Below are 20,616 nucleotides of genomic sequence, written 5' to 3' on the forward strand. Positions count from 1 at the left end.
ACCTGCTCAGCACCAGAACACATTTACACCAACACACACGAGCACAAGTCTTATTTATGCTTATTTTCACTTATTATGTCCACTACTGTGGGTAATATGAGTGTAAAGGCGACTGTAGGGGTGTTACTTCATATCTAGAGGGCTCTAATAATGTTAAAAAACATATTTACAAGGTCGTAAGCATGTTATAAAAATATTCATTTTCTAATTGTTGTTATTGTTGTTTTTCTTTTTTACTTCCTGTTCTGGGAAGCAGCACATCCTGCAGTGGCTACTGTCGTAACATTACTGACACCTGGTGACCAGTGAAGGATATTACATATCATCACAATGTCTTGGCACGCCTCTTCTGGATATTTACCTCCGCCAAGCACGGATGTGTTTGCGTTCAGAATAACTTGGAAAATTCTGAATGGACTTGGACGAAATTTTCAGGATTTGTCAGAAATGGGATATGGAAGAACTGATTACATTTTGGGATGATCCAAAATTCCAGATTTTCCCAAAATTCAGCCTTTCTCCTAAAACTAATTACCTGCTACTACTGCCGCATTTCTCAACCGATTCAAGCCATGCCAACATCAAACTGTTCAACACGTTCATGACGTTCAGGCTACCTACAGTATATACTGGAAAACAATTACAAATGTTCCCAAAATTCACAGTTTTCCCGAAAACTAATTACCCGCTACTTCTTCCACATTGCTCAACTGATTCACCTCATTCAACAAAGTCAGGACATTCACGTTGTCAGCCACCGCACAAACACCCCCACATTTTCTTCTTGCAAAATGCCTTTGATCTAAAGAGCTCCAGCTACTTCCACGCTTCTCAACACATTCAGACCCTTCCAAAGTCCAAATTCGGGACATTTAACCTTCCCGGTACATTCCACTATCATGCTAGGTATGTTAGCATGTTAGCATTTTTTGCTATTTTCATGGGTAGACACATGTATAAAGACTTAGCATTATCATGCTAGGTGTTAGCACGCTAACATTTGCATAGTAGCATTTTTAGCCATTTTCATCGATAGACACATGTCAACACATAGCACTATTATGCTACGTGGGAACTATGGCGCTTGGCGGAGGTCTCCAAGCGCTTCTACTTTATATTTGTATTTTAGTTAATTTAGCCCTAATTTTCATGCTTAAAAGGGCATCAACAGTGCTTAAATGTGTTTTTTTTATACCAATAATGTGCCGTGTTCAACCACGAAACAGCATGTTTTATAAATTCAGATATTTTTGAAAAACCGTGAGAAGAGTGAAGCCTTGAGATTGCAAGTGCAATGTGGTGAGGGATTACGGTGTTGAAATCACTGCTGTGAAAACATTTCAGGTCAACAGCTCATGTTTTCAGCAAATACTCTTTTTTTTACGGTCTGACTTGTTGCGGAGGTTTTTCAAGGCCCGTCGTGGCGGCGTCCGCACTGGCTGAGAAAATGTGAATCAAAGCAAGTGGGGGGGCGGGGGTCATGATTGAGACGCACAGCGCGGCGGGGGGGTGAGGCAGACAGGGCGGAGACGTCGTCTGCGTACGGGTGTCCCCCACACACGAGGAGCGTGAAAGTGAGCAGGATGAGTCATAATTCACATTCAGACATCCGCCCACACGCGCAGGTTCACGCAGGCACGGGGGAAGTCCACTGTTACCACGGCAACCGCTGATTAGTGACGCAGGCGGGTCTCCGAATGTGGCGAGACGGCACCTGCTGAATGCTGACAAGAGGCGCGCACGCACGCGCGCACACGCCAATGCCTCACATTCGTAATACATTCATGAGATTGTTTTCTCCACCTACCGTCTCTCTAGCTACCATCTGTCATCCCCTTCCCTGCCTCCCTGCCTCCTTGCCTCCTCTTTCCTCACTACACCGCCCGCCCGGTGGGGAGCAGCAGAAAGAGAACAGACAAGACTAAATTATTCATCCCTTCTTTTTTTCTTACATCTCTGTCTGCTCATCTCCTTCCCTCGTTCTTTTCTCTCTCGCCGTTCTTTCTGCAAACCATCGCTACGTAGCGTGACGCTACGCTGACCTGGGACCAGTGGACTTGTGCATTACAGTCATTATGTAAGGAAGGGGACAGGGTGGGTACCCAGCGGTTCTGTTTATGCCGTGTGGTAAGAATCTGCCAGCCTTGATAATGCACTCTGACCAGCGTCCTCACATTCCTTGTGAGACGTACTGTATGAAAAGCACACCAGGCCCCAAGTAGGACGTCCTCTTCAACAGCAGTCTTTTTTTAGAGTACTGGCCCATTAAGCAGCATTACACAAAAACTAATCATCCAATCAGGCGTGTTTCTACCGTGCTTATCCTGAGTCATGAGCGGTATGACGGGCGGTGAAGGTGGGGGTGGGGGGTTGGGGGGACCGGGGGTAAGTCTCAGTTGATGGCCTTGCAACTTCATGTCAAAGAATCCAAACTATCCCTTTAAGCGTAGCATGCTGCCGCACAAACTATTTAGCCTCCCATTTATTTATTCAAACCATAAGAAAACAAAATGGGGCAGAAGGACAAAGTAAGAAGCTAAGAACTTACCACTTCCACACAGAATGGGAGGAGAACTTGTTTTCACTATGTCATGTGGGACACGCCATGGCTGACTGCGCGTGGTGTGAAGGTAATGTAATGTAAGGCAATGTCTCATCAATGTAACATTACTGATGACTACTTATCAGAATACGACATGTGACTCGTCTTTTGGACTACTAATGGGCCATAGTCGACCCATTGAAAAACCACAATAGAGTGAGGGAGCGATGTTTGAACCACAGAGTGGCCAGGGACGACTGTATTCTTTGTTGGGGGTGTCACAAGATATTTGTGAGATCTCGCGAGATCGAAACGTGACGAGATTTCTCATTAGGAAAAAAACTGTCTCCCGATAAATAAATAAATGAATTAAAGGCAACGAAACGAACAGAACAACGCAAAATGGTGTGCTTTCACAGAGTGTATGTGTTTTAATACATTGCAAAATAAATGCTGCCCTTTAAAGAAGCCAGCATTTCAAGAAATGCTCCAAAAGTTTGGCAGACAGTACGAATGGCCTGTGAGAAAATACGTCACAATGGCCCATTCCACAACTTCACACAGTGAGAGACGACATATTAAAGGTAATACTGCATTCTTATGATATATTACTATTGTTATTATATAGTATTGTAACGTTAGTGGTTTATTTGGTCACAAAAAACGTTGGTGATATCGTTTAGCGTCAATTTTGTAGGATAATAAACATTTCAAAACGCACCCGCATTGTTTTGTGACTCATCTAAATAACAAAGTTTGCCATCTTTTTGCGTTCTGATTTTCTTAAAAGTCACGTCTCGTTCTCGTGGACCCAATCTTGTGTATCCTCTCGTCCCGTGAGTTGGGTGTCTCGTGCTCGTCGGCTGTCACTCTGTCATCCGCAAGTTGCAGACATTCTTGCGGTTGTTTACGATGTTTACCACTGGCAGAAAAACACCCCAGAGAATGATTACACCACCACCATGATTGACCGCTTCCACACGGTTCTTAGGTTGAAAGCCTCACTTTGACTCGTCCAAACGTGCTTCCAGTCATGATGAGCGGATCTCTCAGTCGTGCTCTTCTCGTCTGACCATAAATCATCAGAAAAACCAAGACCCATGTGAGCCAATGTCTAGTTTTTATGCAAATATCGGCCAATAACATCAGCGAACCGATATTATCGGACATCGCGAGGACGGATCAAAGAACAAAGCGTTACATATTTGTAATGAGGAGCTAGTAAGCTTTTACTTTTGCTAACTTGCAAGATGAATAATTCTTTCCTTCCTCGAATATTCGCACACTTGGTTTTTTGACGCTTGCATCTTATCCTTTATCACAACCTTCGGCACACTTGGTATCGACCAGCCTACGTCCCCCCCCCAAGCTAGGTAAAAAGACATCTGACATCTGAAGTGCCTCGGCCTTGCTCCCGGGACGTGAAACTCTTCAAATTGATCTATGGTTTCTGAGACATATTTGGAAGCATTAAAGAAAACGAACCAACAGCGACAAAAAAACTTTCAAGCGGTCCTTCGAGACGGCCTTCGACACGTGACACGCGACACGCGACACTTCCGGCAATTTAGGAGGCCCAAAATAACAAGGTAAGCAAAACAACCTTTCTTTGGAAAGGAGTGATTTCTGCCCGTCCCCTTGTGGGGGGGCAGATTGCTGGACCTGACGAGGAAAAAAAGGCATTTCTTATTCAATTGCAATAATTACAATAGAGCCTACCAGTACGAGCGATCCCCCCCCCTTCTCTTTTTTAAAGAAGAAACATGAAGAGAATAAGACGTTTTGACATTGTGAGTTGACGCGGATCCTACAAGTGGTGGATGTGCTGTCAGGTCAAGTGTCTTGACTGCTTGACTTTTGATATTGCGAGTTGACGAGGATCCAACAAGTGGCCTCATGTTAACGTGGAAGATGTCAAAGCTACAACACCTTGACAAAAATGGACCCATTTGTCATGGAAAGGACCTCTTTGGATGACAAATTCCATGCTGGCAAAAGGCGGTGGACCAGGACTTGTTGTCAACATAAGCGGGACCAACTGAAACGGTAGCACTGAACCGCTGTGATAATGAATAGAAACAAAATGAACATATTTTGGGACAAAAGTACGATTCTGCCAAAGACACAACAGCCGCAGTTGTTTGTGTCGCCACCCACGGTCCATTGGCAAGCGCTTTGTCTCGCTTATCCGGCCAGCAGCTTCAGGCCGTAATCAAATGTTCAGCTTCAGTTCAGCTATTGTGTTGCATGAAAAAAGTCTGAGAAATGTTAACAGATGGACAGAGGGGGAGGAAGGAGGTGGTGGATGATAATAATACAAACAGCAGTACCGGCTTGTCCGGCTCACGGTACAATCACTTCCAAGTGAGTCGATAAGAAAACAACACAATACACCTTTGTGTCGTTATTTAGTTGAAGCTCAGTGTTAAGACGCACAAATTTCAGTCAAATAGCTTCTTATAGAAGGCCTTCTTGACACACACACACACACACACACTCACACAGCACAACTAGAGCGGCACAACACTCGCAGATAACCCACGGAAAAGCACTGAGAGGGGAAGATGGTAAACAGACATGCTTTCATCATGACTGGGTCAAAACCCGACCGCAACAGGTGAATTTCCTTGAAGTCGGATTCCTTCTTTATAAATGGAATATTTTCCGACTTAATGTGAGTGTGAATGGTTGTTTGTCTATATGTGCCCTGCGATTGGCTGGCGACCAGTCCAGGGTGTACCCCGCCTGTCGCCCAAAGTCAGCTGGGATAGGCTCCAGCATGCCCCCGCGTCCCTAATGAGGATGAAGCGGTATAGAAAATGGATGGATGGATATTTTCCTACTTGGAGCATACAAAGCCTGTTTAGGACCTTCTCAGCACCACTATAGTCACTTTTACACTCGTATTACCCGATATCGTAGACCAGTGTGGAATACTGCTTGTGGTTAAGGAGCGACTCGCGATGGACGTCATTTGCTTTGTTAACGAGCAAAGAGCACACACGCAGCAATCATCCACACAGGAGCTGCTGCCGGCCACGACTCATGGCAGCATCTGCGCTCTCCACGCTGCGAACAAAAGATGTCATCTGAACACGGCCGTGAACTCCAGCTAGCTGACGTCACAAACGTCACTCCACAGGCCCCACTCCTTAAAGGCACACACCCGTCACAGATATGGACATGACCCCGCCCACATCCCTTTCTTATTATTTATCCTGAAATGTTCAACACTTTCAACACAAGCTTAAAACCTTCTTGTCTTTTTGACTCGTGTGCATCATCAGCGCACGCACACTGATGCTCGTTTGAAGTCACGAACATGACAGGACGTGTCCCAATAATCCAGGCCCAAAAAATAGTAGTTACTATGGTCAGATTTTGAGAAAATGTCTCATTTGCACCGACGTGACGACTACATAAGCAAGCAGCCTACACACTTTTTATCCCGGTTCCCCGCGCGCACATACAATATAATTCACCCCCTGGGGTTGCGCTTTCAGGTTGGGACAAAATACGCGTGACAGCTGGTGTATGTGTCTTTACGGGACATGCCTTTTTATTCAACTTCACTTGTGTGGATGGACATTTTTTGTTTGTTTTTTTTTACATCAGAGTTCATTCTTGCCTAAAATTTCTACATTCTGAAATGACTATGGTTGTTTTGGTGTGGTTGTTGGTTTCAATAAATTGCTTGTTGATCGACCACCCCTCCGTCATTCTCTCAATGTCCGCTACAGCATTTTATATCAACACTAAAGCATCACAAGCCGTGAGTTTACGGCTGTGGAATGGGCAGATTACGCACTTCCCAGCATGCTTTGCTGTTGTCACAATGATCACTTTTGACTGTCTTACGCCTCCTTAAGGTGTTATTTTAAACAGACAGGACGTAATAGTTCAAGTGCTGCCCTTTTTTGTCATGTACAGTTCAAATTTTTCAGACTTTTGGGATGAACCTTATTAAGAATGGCTGTGCTAGACGCAATATCGTTTCCACTTGAAAAATGAAAATGCCAGAGGAATCGCTTAATTACGCAGATCTCTGTCAGCCCTTTGTTCGATAAGGTCCGTGGGGCGCTGTTTTCCAAGCAGTTCTGCGGGCCAGATTTGGCCCCCGGGCCTGAGTTTGACATGGGGGCTCGATATAGAGCACTTTCCTTCTGGGCTCTTTCCTCCATCTTCCTCATTACCAGTCCAGTGCTGTAACCAAATATATTGCTCCAGGTTTTTCCATACAATTTTAAATCGTGTGATCATTGACTACTTCTCCGACAGTAACGCAGTCCAAGGAGCCAGGAAGGCTAAACAACAATGGCGGTTCAACAATGAACTTTGGCAGCCATTAGCGCACACAAGCATCTCAGTCACAAATGCACGTTTCTTATCCACTCCAATGTTTTGGCGTCCAACTCACAAACGAGTGATTAAGCAAGACAATTTCGTGTTTGGTTCCCCTTTCTTCAGATCCTTACCTGGCTCAGTTTGGTTTAAAGCAGCTCGAATTCGCCGTTCTGCAACTTTTAGGATGAACTCAAAGTCCATGGCCAAGACAAACACGCATCCACTGAGTGTACTACCCTTTTAAAAGGCCCTCAAGCCCCTATCGAGGCCTCACACACACAGATATGCAGTGATGTCATGCGGGGCTGTCATCGGCCAAAAGGTGACCGAGCTCAAGCTCAAGCGCCTGCGACCGACAGCCCAAACGAACCAATCAGCCTCTGCGTAGGCTCTCCAATGCTCGGAGGCATTTCAAGCGTCACCAATGAAACACTTCTCCCACAGCAAGTTGCAGAGTAGACTTGCAGAGTAGAGTGTTCCCCAGCTTCTTATCACCACGTCGGTGAAAACACCTTCTCGTCAAGCCTTTGATGGCTCGCCGCTCTTTAAGTGCCCTTGGAAAAAACAACGCTCAGCAGTCCCTCCTGCTGTCACACAAGTTTGTACAGTCTTTGAGAGTACAGTCAGACCTCCCTTTTAGTATCATTCAGTCTTCCGAGAACAATTTTGGCCATCATTTTTCCCTCGGTTTTCGTACACTGTCTCAGTTATCGGTTGCATTTTATGCTTTAGCACGCTGAATCTTGTGGTCTTAAAGCCTCACAAAAGCAAACTTTATCTCAATTTAAGAATCTTATAAGAGCATTTGGCTTACTTCTTACCTCGTAGTAAGAACACTTGACTTAAATCTAGCTAAGTGGCTAAGAACAACTCACTTATTTTAGGACTCTTTAAATTCTATAAAAAAGAAAAATATAAATAAGAAAAATATAATGTATAATATATTACAATATATATTATATATATATTATAATATATAATATATACATATATAATATATAATATAAAATATATAATGAAAACACTGTCATTTGTTCCAAAAGGTCTGATGAAAGCCGAGGGAGATCTTCCAAATCCAATTAATCTAATTAATCTCACCCAAAAACATGAACATCCATCCATCCATTTTCTATACCGCTTCTCCTCATCAGGGTCACAGAGGCATGCTGGAGCCTATCCCAGCTGACTTTGGGCGACAGGCGGGGTACACCCTGGACTGGTCGCCAGCCAATGGCAGGGCACATATAGACAAACAAGCATTCACACTCACATTCATACCTATGGACAATTTAGAGTCGCCAATTAACCTCACCTGCATGTTTTTGGAATGTGGGAGGAAGCCGGAGTACCCGGAGAAAACCCACACACACACGGGGAGAACATGCAAACTCCACACAGAAATGCCCAAGGGAGAATCTCCGATCTCCAGGCTGTTAGTGTGTTGGCCAACGTGCTAACCACTAGACCACCGTGCAGCCCAAAATATTAACAAAAAAATACCATTTTACAGAGCATAATCATAATTTTACATTCAGAAAACAATGTGAAATAAATGACAAATGGATGGAACTTGCTGTTGATGAGGACTTCCCGTGCATCCTGACAAAATCAAATTCAATAGTCTTTGTCACCTTCTTTATCAAATTGCTGACACTCGCAACTTTCTTTGGCCCCATGGCGAGTTATTCAACAGTCACACTCCAAAAGAGAGAAAATGCACAGACAGTGAGTCAGCGACAGGTAGGGTGCACTGTTTGGACATGGAATGATACTGAGATGAATTGAGATCTATGAGTGTGGAAAAGGTTATAAAGCCATTTCTAAAGCTTTGGGACTCCAGCCAACCACAGTGAGAGCCATCATCCACAAATGGCCAAAACATGGAACAGTGGTGAACCTTCCCAGGAGTGGCCGGCCAACCAAAATGACCCCAAGAGCGCAGCAACGACTCATCCGAGAGGTCACAAAAGACCCCACAACAACATCCAAAGAACTGCAGGCCTCACTTGCCTCAGTTAAGGTCAGTGTTCATGACTCCACCATAAGAAAGACACTGGGCAAAAACGGCCTGCATGGCAGAGTTCCAAGACCAAAACCACTGCTGAACAAAAACAACATTAAGTCAGTTTTGCCAAAAAACATCTTGATGATCCCCAAGACCTTTGGGAAATACTCGGTGGTCTGAGGACAAGATGGTTTTAGTTAAAGTTCAGTGTTAAGACCTGCAAAGGGAGCTGACTTTGTCAAACTCTAAAAAGAAAAACCCATTTGTGCATTGTAATCTAAATTTTAACCTTCCAAAAATGGTCCCCTTACAGGCCTGTTAGATATTATTATTACACCTTTAGATTCAGTCTGTTAGCTTGCTAGTGCATTTTCAGTCTAATACCTTTTTATAGAAGACCTTCTTGACACAAACACACTCACACAGCACAACTAGAGTTGCACAACACTCACAGATAACCCATGGAAAAGCAAAAGATGAGACAAAAACATTTTGGATGGTGTGTGTCCCATTACATCTGGCAAAAAGAACATCATAGCAACAGTAAAGGATGGTGGTGGTAGTGTGATGGTCTTCAGGACCTGGAAGACTTGCTGTGATAAATGGAAGCATGAATTGTGCTGAAGGAGAATGTCCGGCCCTCTTTTCTGACCTCAAGCTGAAAGCAACTTGGGTTCTGCAGCAGGACAATGATCCAAAACACACCAGCAAGTCCACCTCTGAATGGCTGAAGACTTTGGAGTGGTCTAGTCCAAGTCCTGACCTGAATCCTATTTCCTTAAAAAGGAAAAGCCTCCATTGTGGCTGAATGACAACAATTCTGCTAAATTCCTCCCCAACGCTGGAAGAGACTCATTGCAAGTTATCACAAACGCTTGATTGCAGTTGTTGCTGCTAAGGGGGGGCCAACCACTTATTACCTTTAGGGGGCAATCACTTTTTCACACAGGGACATGTAGCTTTGGATTTTTCTCCTTTAATAATACAAAGTTTCATTTAAAAACTGCATTTTCTGTTCAGTTGTGTTGTCATTGACTGATATTTAAATATTTTGATGATTTTTGAACATTTAAGTGTGACAAACTCAGGAAGGGCACAAACATTGTTTCACGCCACTGTACCACAACACAGCGTTTGTCTTTGGTGGTGTGCTGAAACACTGTATTGAACGACCTGCACTGAGTGTGTGTGTGTGTGTGTGTGTGTGTGTGTGTGTGTGTGTGTGTGTGTGTGTGTGCAGTATGACGTACAGAGCAAGTACAGCACAGCAAACTCATGCTGTTTTTCTGCAGAGTCAGACTGTTTGGACAATGAGGCCACAAACTAATGAGCTCACTGACACACACATGCATGCAGCTTCTTTGGATTGACCGTAGAGGACACATCCCCGTGGCGGTCCACGTTCTGTTAGCTCATCACCCAGCAGCGGACACAAGCAAAGTTTGGAAAGCCGAGGGAGAACTTTGTGATCTGATCTGATATTTGTCAGCGTGCAAAGCAAACAGGGAGTGTGTTTATGTTCGAGTGGCTCTTTGGCTTCAGGAGTCGGAGCTGGCACGAACCCGTGAGCGTTTTGAATAAAATATGAAGCACGTCGCCTTGATGGCAACCCTCCAGAGAAGGCGAGTGAGCGTGTGCACATATTCAACGGTGGGCTATAAAAGGGCCAAAGTGTCCAATCTAGGTCACACCACGTATGACCCATGACACTGAATTACAACGTAATGTACCTTGATGTCTCGATGGCGCCAGTCTTTACATCGCTTATCCTCAGCCTGTCCCGGCTGACGTGAGGCAGACTACACCGTCACAGGGCCGGTCAAGTGAATTGATCCCACGCCACCATTTGTTTCTTCTACGTGACTCAATCATGCAATGCCAGCGGAATACAAACGTTAGCGTGTGTTCATACGGCAGCCTACCGCTCCCTAAAGACACACAGTGACTTTTTAACTTGACTTTTCCACTTTACTCACCCGTACTTCTTCACTCTCCCAATAAAGCCTAAAATCAGTCCAAAAATATTGATTTATTTATTCATATTGCCTAAATTCAACATTTTCAAGCGTAAAAATGGCTGAAAATGGAATATAAGGCATTCAGAGGACACATTCAAAGACATTGTGATGATATGTAGTATTCCACACTGGTCACTAGTTTGTCAGAGACACACAAGCACCGGACTTGACCACCGGAACAACAGGCTTTTATTGCAGGTTTGAATGATCTCACGGCAGGCACAACAATCCCCAACACTGGCTACCAAAACCCAAAACAAACTCAACTCTGAACCCCTGACGTCACTTCATGTCCGCCCCACACTCAGCTCCCCACTAGCGCCGGAACACATTCACAGCAACACACACAACCATGAGTTTTAATTTATGTCTAAAATGGATTATTTTCTCATACTGTGTCTACTGTATTGGGTAACAGGAGTGTAAAGGTGACTAGAGGGGTGTTATGTCATGTCTAGAGGGCTCTAATCATGTTAACTGCATTTAGAAGATCATAAAGGGGTTGTCTATTCTCTAACTAAAAAAATATTCAATTTATAAATAAGGAAATCGTACTTTGCGGAAATTCACTTATCACGGTCGTGTCTGGAACCAATTAACCGCAATAAACAAAGGATTAGGCCTGTCACGGTAATTGATAAATCAATTAATCGAACGATAAAGAAACAAAAACAGGTCGATAATTATGATGCCCTTGATAAATTGACACGTGCATGCATGCGTGTGTTTCATCTGCTGGTCTCTCTGTACCACACAGGCTGGATGACAAGAGGGTTCACTCTGCATCTGTCTGTGCTCATTGCTTCCATAGTGGAATGAACGGAGACAGTGGGCTCTCATCTCATTCAGATTCCTCGGGCTTCCTGAGGCGTTTGGTCGGCAAATATAAACAAAACAAAATGGTGCGCACTCACAGGCAACTTCTGTGTCAAGCTAATGTCTCACACAGGTACACCGTACACTATACTTGAGTACCATCTAGTGGTTCAAATGTGAATCACACCTCTCATGATAATAATTAATGAAAAAATAGTCTCAGAAAATGATGCCGATCATTTCCATTATCGACAATAATTTGTAGGATGATTATCGACCAGCAAAATTTGTTATTGTGACAGGCCTAAGCCGGGGGATTTACTGTACATTGATTTGCCAAGATACACACAAGGACAAATTCCAGACTTTATCGGCTGTTCGGGTCTCATTCACTCCACCTTCACAGCTGATGAACAAAGCGTGACTGACGTGACTGACTGACCATCCGTCCTCTCCCTCTGGGCAACCAAGACTTCACGTCTCAGCACATTTTGGAGTAGTAAGGACATTAACATCGACACCCTCCGCTCCAATATTGGCAATATTCTACTACCGGACTATCTCCCCACCCCCGATGAACGGGCACATTAAAACAATGAACTAAGCAGCATTTGAAACTCTCTTGGTCTGTTTCCTCCTCCTCAGTTGCTCCCTCGATCCAAATTAAAACTATTACTTTGGTTTAATCAGCTCAAGCAGTTCAACAGTTTTAATCTTTTAAGTCCGACCCCTCCTCAGTCACCAGTGGTGTGCCCCAGGGCTCAATCCTGGGGCCCTTTCTCACCATCACCTACCTTCCCCCCCTCAGCAGTATCTTCTGCAGATTCAGCATCCATTTCCACTGCTTCAGCCAGCTCTACCTCTCTAGCAAACCAAACTCCATACCTCAAACTTCCCAAAACTAAACAGCAACCAAACCAAACTCACTTTCTCTCTGGCCACTGACCGCTTTCCAGCGCTCCGCTTGGCACCTTCACAATAAAAGCCCAGTGACGAGTTCTTCAGCAAAGTGATCCCCGTCTCTGGCAGACCAGGCACTTATGAGGTGTGTCACGGCGGGGAGTTAGGATGCAAGCTACGTTCACAGACAGTCCCATGATAATGTGTTCATGAGGCAGCCATCAATATCACTGGATGGGAAACGCTGGCATAGGTAAAACAACTGTCATGGCGACCGAATACTTTGGCAGAGTTCTGTGTGTTTATTAGCAGCATTGGTTTGTACGGTTTGTGCTGACACATGCAGGCGCACGTACACACACACAACTGGAGCTTTGCCATCCCAGTGGACCCTTACACAACACAGTAGTGCAGGCCAACACGTGCTGAGTAAGCAATATTATGAAAAAAAGCTCACATGTCGTTGTCAGTTCAAGTGGCCATCTGTGAAGCTGACTGTTTGTCCAGTCTGTCAAAGCACCGCGACAGTGCTTTGTAATCACTGAAACGCCGGGAAAAAGTGCATTTGGCACTCAAGGGGCAGACAAAGAGAGAGCATAGCATGGACGTCTCCGAAAATGAACGTGAATGATCCTAACATTGACCACTGATGGGATGCCGCGCACGCTTTCAGAAAGGCACGGCCATCAGAATGACGCTTGGGACCGACGCTGGCGTGCATGACTAAGCTGCACACTCCCCGATGCAATGTCAATATGTCAATAGCGTGAAACACGTCCACGTGCCGGAACACTGCCGACGTCAACCTCTGTCTGACCTCCGGCCAGTGTGGAGGGACGCGAGCCTGATGGGAAACAGCAAAAATAATTCAGAAGTTTGTGTTTACTCTGATATAACAGCGCCTCTTGCCAATACACGGTGTTCCCTTTGAAAGGATGCATCTGTGGGACGAGCATGCGCTACGTGGTTGTGCCCATGTTGATCGTCCAGTACACCCTGCAGCTGACGATAAGGTGCCTGACTGGCAGTTGATCTGGTCCCAGTTAGACCTGCAACAATTAATCAATGATTAATCGATTATACAATTAATCGACAACCATTTTGATATTGAATTGATTGGTTTTTTATTTAAAAATGTAAATATCCTCTGATATCCTCTCCATCTAGAGCCTAACTGATTACTCGATTAATCGAAACAACAAGCGATGAAGAAACTAATCATTAGTTGCAGCCCAAGTTTCAGTGTATCTCAATCGCGATGAGATTCTCTGCAGTCTGCGAGCGAACTTCACCCTCCATGATGCCCCCCTAGAGAAGTGTTCATGGACGGCCTTGAAGGGATAGTTGGGACTTTTTGACATGAAGTTGCATGACATCCCCATCGGCAGTGTAGGAAGCCAAAGGTGACTTACCACCCCCACTTGGTCCCGCCAGTCCAGTTCTGCTGATTATTTTCGTATGTTGTTTGGAGAAGCCAAACTCTCAGCAACTAGGCGGAACGACGTCATTTGGACCAGTTTGCACAATATTAAAACCCACTTGGAGCCACAAAACCTATTTGACCACTAAATTGTAGGTAACGCGACTTATATAGTTTCTTTAAGCATGGTGTCGTTTTCCTTTTCTGTCTTCCTGGCGGAGTGATGAGCCACAACTGTTGCCACCTGGCAATTAATCACATTTCTTAATGTTGTAACACACCAATTAATTCCAGGACAATTCTCCATGCTCCTTTGATTGCCATCGTTCATTAGCTAACAAGCGAAATAGATGACCAGCATCGTGGTTTCTCACCAAGCTGCCTCATCAGAAAACACAGCCCCTGCCACTTTGGTGGAGAATTGCACGGCACACGCTCAACTCCCACATAGAACCTTCAAAGTCTCATGACGGCATCAGAAGAGACGGCGTAGTGACTACACACACACACACATCATCCCCTGCAACATGATTGACGTCTAATGTCTGAGCGATACAATCAATGTATCAGTCGGGCATTGGGCTTGACTACCTTGGTTTCCCCTGAATCTTAACTCTTCCAGCAACCAAGACCTTTTGGTTTGTTGCATGCTTCCAACTTTGTGGGAAAAGTTTGGGGAAAGCCCATTTCTGTTCCAGCAGGACAAAACCAGGTCTACAAAGGCATTCAGGGATGAGTTTACTGTGGAAGAACTTGCACAGAACCGTGCCCCCGAAGCCCATCAGGCCTCTCTCAGGTCCAACATCGCAAATGTTCTTCTGCATGAACGGTTGAAAGTCCCTAAAGACACACGTCCATTTTCATTTCTTGTCGGTGCAGATGATTTTGTCTAAGTCGAGTATAAGAGAGATGAAAAAGTTGTCTCCGACACAGCTTGATTCTGTGAAGTCAGCTCCCTGTCAGGCTCTGCTGAGCACAGCATCGCACTGGGCCTTCTGTCTCTTGAGGGAGATGTTTGTGGTCCTACACAGAGACACACTTTTTGCTCTCCATACTGTCTGCCTCCACAGCAGGAGTGGAAATAAGGCCATGTGCTGCTTAATCATGCAGGCTAGTGGAGCCTGAACTGCCCGCATGCTGCATTAGACTTCATTTTCCGCAGCATCTCTGCCACACACACTTTTTTTGCACGCACTGCCGCTGTATGTGCGCTACAGCACCTTACACCTCAACCCGAGACGCCCTCGCTTCCCTCAACTGCAGAGAAAACAGCAGCAACCAGTAGCACAGTCACAGCAAAGTCACTCTAATTAGCTCCACGCACACTCAAACTCACCAGTTGGGTTCTTGGTTTTCTTGAGGCTCCTGCCACAAAGACACTGCAGCATATGCGATCCTTTACTGAATATGTTGCTCCAGATAAACCGCATGGATTTGGCCGAGACGGGGGAGGAAGAGGAGGAGGAGGAAGAGAAGGTGGGGGACGAGAGGCGCACCGGATGCGGCAGCCTAAAATTCACCCACCGCATGGGGGCCGGTCCGCCCCCCTGTTTGCATGCCAGCGGAACCGGCCAGCTGTCGGGCTCAGTTCGACGGTGCTTGGCTCCCCCGATCTGCACCATAGAAAGGAATAAGAGAAGCAAGCCCGGTTCGTCGCCCGGTTTCTCGCCCGGTTCCTCCACCCGCACGTATTCAGCCTTGACGTCGTCCCCGAGCGGCAGGAAAAGAGCGACCTCCGCGGCGCTTCCCTCTGGAGGCCGGTGGTCCTCAGCAGGTGAGGAAGAGGAGGACGAGAAGGTGGTGGAGGAGGAGGAGCGGCTGATTCTGCCGCGCTCCCGCCGCGGCGTCAAGAGTCCCCGAGTGCTCCGCTTCGAATGGCGTCGTCGTGTGCCGCGCGGCGCGGGGAGAGGAGCGGCAGCGGTGGACAGGCATGCGGCGGCGCTAGCGTGTAGTCGGCGGTACGCGGCAGCTGTCGGCTTCTGCACAAAAAACCATTGCATATTAGTGAAGGAGGGATGGCAGGGCTCCGTGCGTCCGTCCGTCCGTCCGGGGGTGGGGGGAAGAGGAGGAGGAGGAGGAGGAGGAAGGGTGGGAGGGTTTGCGGATCCCGGGTGTCCGTCAGCAAGTCGGTGGCATCTTTGTATCGGTAGAAGCGGGCAACAACTGCAGCGGAGGCTCCTTTCTAAAGGCGCACGCACGCACACACGCACTCACACGCTAGATGCAGAATCCTCCTCCAGCAGCCGCGCTGGTCCTCATCTGGTCCTTATGTGGTCCTCATGTGGTCCTCATCTGGTCAATCACTGCAGGGAATCTCTGCAATACCGTTTTCTCCTCAAAAGTCCTTATGAATATTTCATCCGTCTTTCAGCATCCACTTCTCAATAATCCATAAACTCCAGTGCGCAAAGGTCTATTGCCGCTGCCTCCTCTTCCTCCCGCTCTTTCTCGCCTCCTCACAGGTACGCGGGAGACGTGGCGGGAAATTGTGCACGGGAGAAGCGGATCGCGGACTGCTGCTGTGAGATAACCGACCGCCGGCTGGGCGCGAAGAGGTGCAACGAGTCACTTTAAGCAACCTGCCAGGCAGCAATAACAAGCACACCGACACGCGGCATCCGCTTGGCACCTTCACAATAAAAGTCCGGTAACAAGCGCCTCAAATGGGTTTGAGGGCACGTGTGTGGTTTTCCAAACGTCGCTGGTATCGACACCAGGGGTAATAGCAGTATCGGAGTGATACTGGCGTGATGAGATTGATATTCCTCTGTTCTCTTTTATGTTTATTTTCACAAATATCTGCATGTTTTTGTTGTTTTGTTGAGCTACGTTGTTACATTGTTGATGTTTTTTATATATATCCTGTTTACAAACAAAAACTCAGCCCAGGAGAGATTTGGGGGCAAAAAGTTAATACGTTTTTGGTTTTGCTTTGCTTTTTTGTAAATTTTGTCTGTAATATAATGTAGACACAAATGTTATTATTTTGTTGATATTGTTACATTGTCTTATTGATATTTTATGAGTAAAAAGAAAAACTCTATTGGTATCAAAACTGGCCCTGCATTTACATGACATCAGATTGATACCAACATTTGCAGTATCACCCTCGCCTTTTTATATGTATTTATTTATATGTATATAAAATATATATGCCAACTTTTGGGGGAATTTGACGTGTGTGGACTCTTACTGTGAAGGAAAGGTTTACTTCCGGTTTGCTTGTGCAATTTGATGTGGCCCAAAGGACAGCAGACGCATGCAAGCTTGCTGACACGTGGTTCCCACGCCGTCAGTGGGTTGGGGGGGCAGAACCGGCAACATCTAAGGAGAAAGATGGCGTCACTCAGGTGAGAAACCACATTCATGTGTCTCTCTTTCTTCTTGGTGTCTTTCTGGGCGCATTATTGGAATAAACGACCACATTATTAGGCACTTGGCATCAAAAGTAAATGGTGCTGTCCCTGGTGCTGGAGCTCACAGTCACTGACACATGCAGAAATATTGTAAATCCCCAAAATAGGATCAAAACTGCATTACTTTACAAATACAGAAACAGTAAACCGTCCAACACTTGTTGCAGTCATACTGACAGAAAGCATGAACAAGTAGTAATACAGCGGTGTCAGAAAGTGTTTGCCCCCTTCCTGATTTCCTATTTTTTGCATGTTTGTCACACTTAAATGGTTCAGATCATCAAACAAATGTAAATATTAGTCAATGACAACACAACTCAACACAAAATGCACTTTTTAAATGATTGATAAATGATTACCCCCCTCCCCTTTTTAAAACATAACTTAACTGAGATTAACTGAGATCTATGCATGTGCAAAAGGCCTTACTTGCCTCAGTTAAGGTCAGTGTTCATGACTCCACCATAAGAAAGACACTGGGCAAAAACGGCCTGCATGGCAGAGTTCCAAGACCAAAACCACTGCTGAACAAAAACAACATTAAGGCCAGAAAACATCTTGATGATCCCCAAGACCTTTGGGAAAATACTCTGTGGTCTGACGAGACAGACGTTGAACTTTTTGGACAGTGTGTGTCCCATTGCATCTGGCAGTTCAGAAAAAGAACATCATAGCAACAGTGAAATGTGGTGGTGGTAGTGTGATGGTCTGGGGCTGATTTGCTGCTTCAGGACCTGGAAGACTTGCTGTGATCAATGGATGGGTGATGGGTTCTGCAGCAGGACAATGTGGCTGAATGACAACAATTCTGCAAAGATGAGACTCATTGCAAGTTATCACAAACGCTTGATTGCAGTTGTTGCTGCTAAGGGGGGCCCAACCACTTATTAGCTTTAGGGGGCAATCACTTTTTCACACAGGGACATGTAGCTTTGGATTTGTTTTCTCCCTTAGTAACAAAAAGTTTCATTTAAAAAATGTATTTTGTGTTGAGTTGTGTTGTCATTGACTAATATTTACATTTGTTTGATGATCTGAAACACTTAAGTGTGACAAACATGCAAAAGAATAAGAAATCGGGAAGGGGGCAAACACTTTTTCACACCACCGTACAGTATGTGGTATTCTGGTCACTAGGCGTCAGTAATGTTACGTTGATGAGACATGACATTAGATTAGATGACCTTCACACTGCATGGAGTCAGCCATGGCATGACTAACATGATATCGTGAAAGAAACATTCTCTTCCCATTCCGTGTGGAAGTGGTATGTTTTTGGCTTCTTACTTCTACCCTACTTTGTTTGAAATCTAGGTTCCTACCCTCACCAATGGTCAGGAGCTTTGGGTCGTGACCAAAAGGACAAGATTGCGAGTTCAAGCGGCCGAAATGAGTTTTCTCTGTAGGGTGGCTGGGCTCTCCCTTAGAGATAAGGTGAGAAGCACTGTCATCCAGGAGAAACTCAGAGTAGAACTGCTGCTCCTCCGCATTGAGAGGAGCCAGATGAGGTGGCATCTGGTCAGGATGCCTCCCGGACATCTCCCTGGGGAGGTGTTCAGGGCACGTCCAACTAGTAGAAGGCTTTGGGGAAGACCCAGGACACGTTGGAGAGACTATGTCTCTCAGCTGGTCTGGGAATGCATAGGGAAGCCTGGGCTTCCCTGCTAAGGTTGCTGCCCCTCGGATAGACAGTAGAAGATGGATGGATGGATGGATGGATGGATATCTCCACAACAAATTCCTACATTGGTGTATCCATGCCAACGGGCCCTCCTGTGCTTTCCTAACTGATAAAGTTTGAATAAATACACTTCTGTCCCTTCTTTTCAGTGGGACACTTGCATCAGACTGCGATGGGTTTGGGTAGACTGCCTCCTTCTGTGTGGAACAAATAAGACACTTCTTTTACCACCAGTCAGGTTGTAATGTAAAGGGTTAACATTTTTCCCTTGACAATGCAAAACAAGAAAAATGAGCTTCAGGCTGATCACATGTTTTAAATAAAGCTTGTTTTTGTCTTTGGAATGCTATCCAAGGTGGGATTCTGGGAGCCTGAGTGTTTGTTTTAAGAAACGGAATCATCCACCAGCGGCGTCAATAAGCAACAGTTGTTTGACAGAGCCTCTGCAGTGGCAGCAAACGGCCAATTATGAGCGAAAGCACCAGCAACAAGCCTGGCTTTGTTTGCTGCATTGCAGTGTCAACAAATGAGCTGAGGATAATGAAGCGCGGCGGCTGGACCTTGTATGTACTATAGTGACATGGGTCATCACACGCACATGCAAACACACTCGTTAGCGCAGGGTGAACCAGGCCGGCATCACACAGTGTTCTGTGCGTGTATTGTCTGGAAGAGCTCAAGGCTGCAGCATGGGATTGCTGTTGTGTAAACAGCCACCGGTGAATATGCTCGCACGTGTGTGAGCTTATCTCACGCAGGTGATGATGCACAAGGGAAAATAAAAGACAGAAAGGCTGAAGAATGGAAGCTATGAGTCAAACAAGCTGAGTCTGGATTCAGAAAGTTCAAAGTGAACATTTTAAAACTGCCTTTACCAGCAGAATCCAACATCAGCATCCTTTGCGCATTTGCCGAGAATGCGCCCCAACTCCAAAGGGTGAGAAGTGCCGTGTGGATCAGACCACTGCAAGCCAGCCTCGATTTGGGTCTCATTACATTTTCAAAATTGAAAAATTAAGTTTGATTTGATTAGGAAGCAGCCAGGATGTCACCTACAGGGACTGATATAAGGTAACTGATATGGTAAATATAAGGGCTTGCCTGGCACAGCTGCACATTGTGGTGTTCTTAGAGCTGATTTGTTCGTGAGAAATTTCCATGAAGATATTTGACCTATTTTGACCTCATTTTGCCTATCGAGGTGGGTCTTTGTTTTTGTATTTTATAATATAACTTATATTATAACATGTATTATAACATAACATGTAGCTGTACACTGAGGTTTAAATAAATCCATTTAAATCAAGATTTGATATCATGTATTTTTTACATTTGTAATTCATTTTACACAACACACATAATTTGGTCATACATTATTAAGACAACAAAAAAATCTGAGGAGCCACTTGAGAGCCGAAAGAGACGGCTCTTTTTAGTGAGCCGAATCAAGATAACAGACTCTCTAAAAAGAGCC

General features: G+C 45.4%; 1 protein-coding gene across 3 annotated transcripts in view; it reads right to left on the reverse strand.

Moving 5' to 3' along the window:
* LOC129188023 (fibroblast growth factor 14-like) overlaps positions 1–16,588 on the reverse strand; it is a 67,127-nt gene extending 50,539 nt beyond the window's left edge. The window contains exons 1-2 of one of the 3 annotated variants that reach the window (XM_054788001.1): positions 15,382–15,489; positions 13,512–13,674 (exon numbers count right to left, since the gene is read on the reverse strand). In XM_054788001.1, coding sequence (XP_054643976.1) covers positions 13,512–13,581 — 70 coding nt within the window. In that variant the 5' untranslated portion in view covers positions 13,582–13,674; positions 15,382–15,489. Of the gene's footprint in view, positions 1–13,511; positions 13,675–15,381 lie in introns of all 3 variants that reach the window. The other 2 variants (XM_054788008.1, XM_054787982.1) reach the window with 2 other exon arrangements.
* Positions 16,589–20,616: the final 4,028 nt, after the last annotated feature.

Source organism: Dunckerocampus dactyliophorus, chromosome 1, assembly GCF_027744805.1.
Source record: "Dunckerocampus dactyliophorus isolate RoL2022-P2 chromosome 1, RoL_Ddac_1.1, whole genome shotgun sequence".
Classification (NCBI taxonomy): Eukaryota; Metazoa; Chordata; class Actinopteri; order Syngnathiformes; family Syngnathidae; genus Dunckerocampus; species Dunckerocampus dactyliophorus.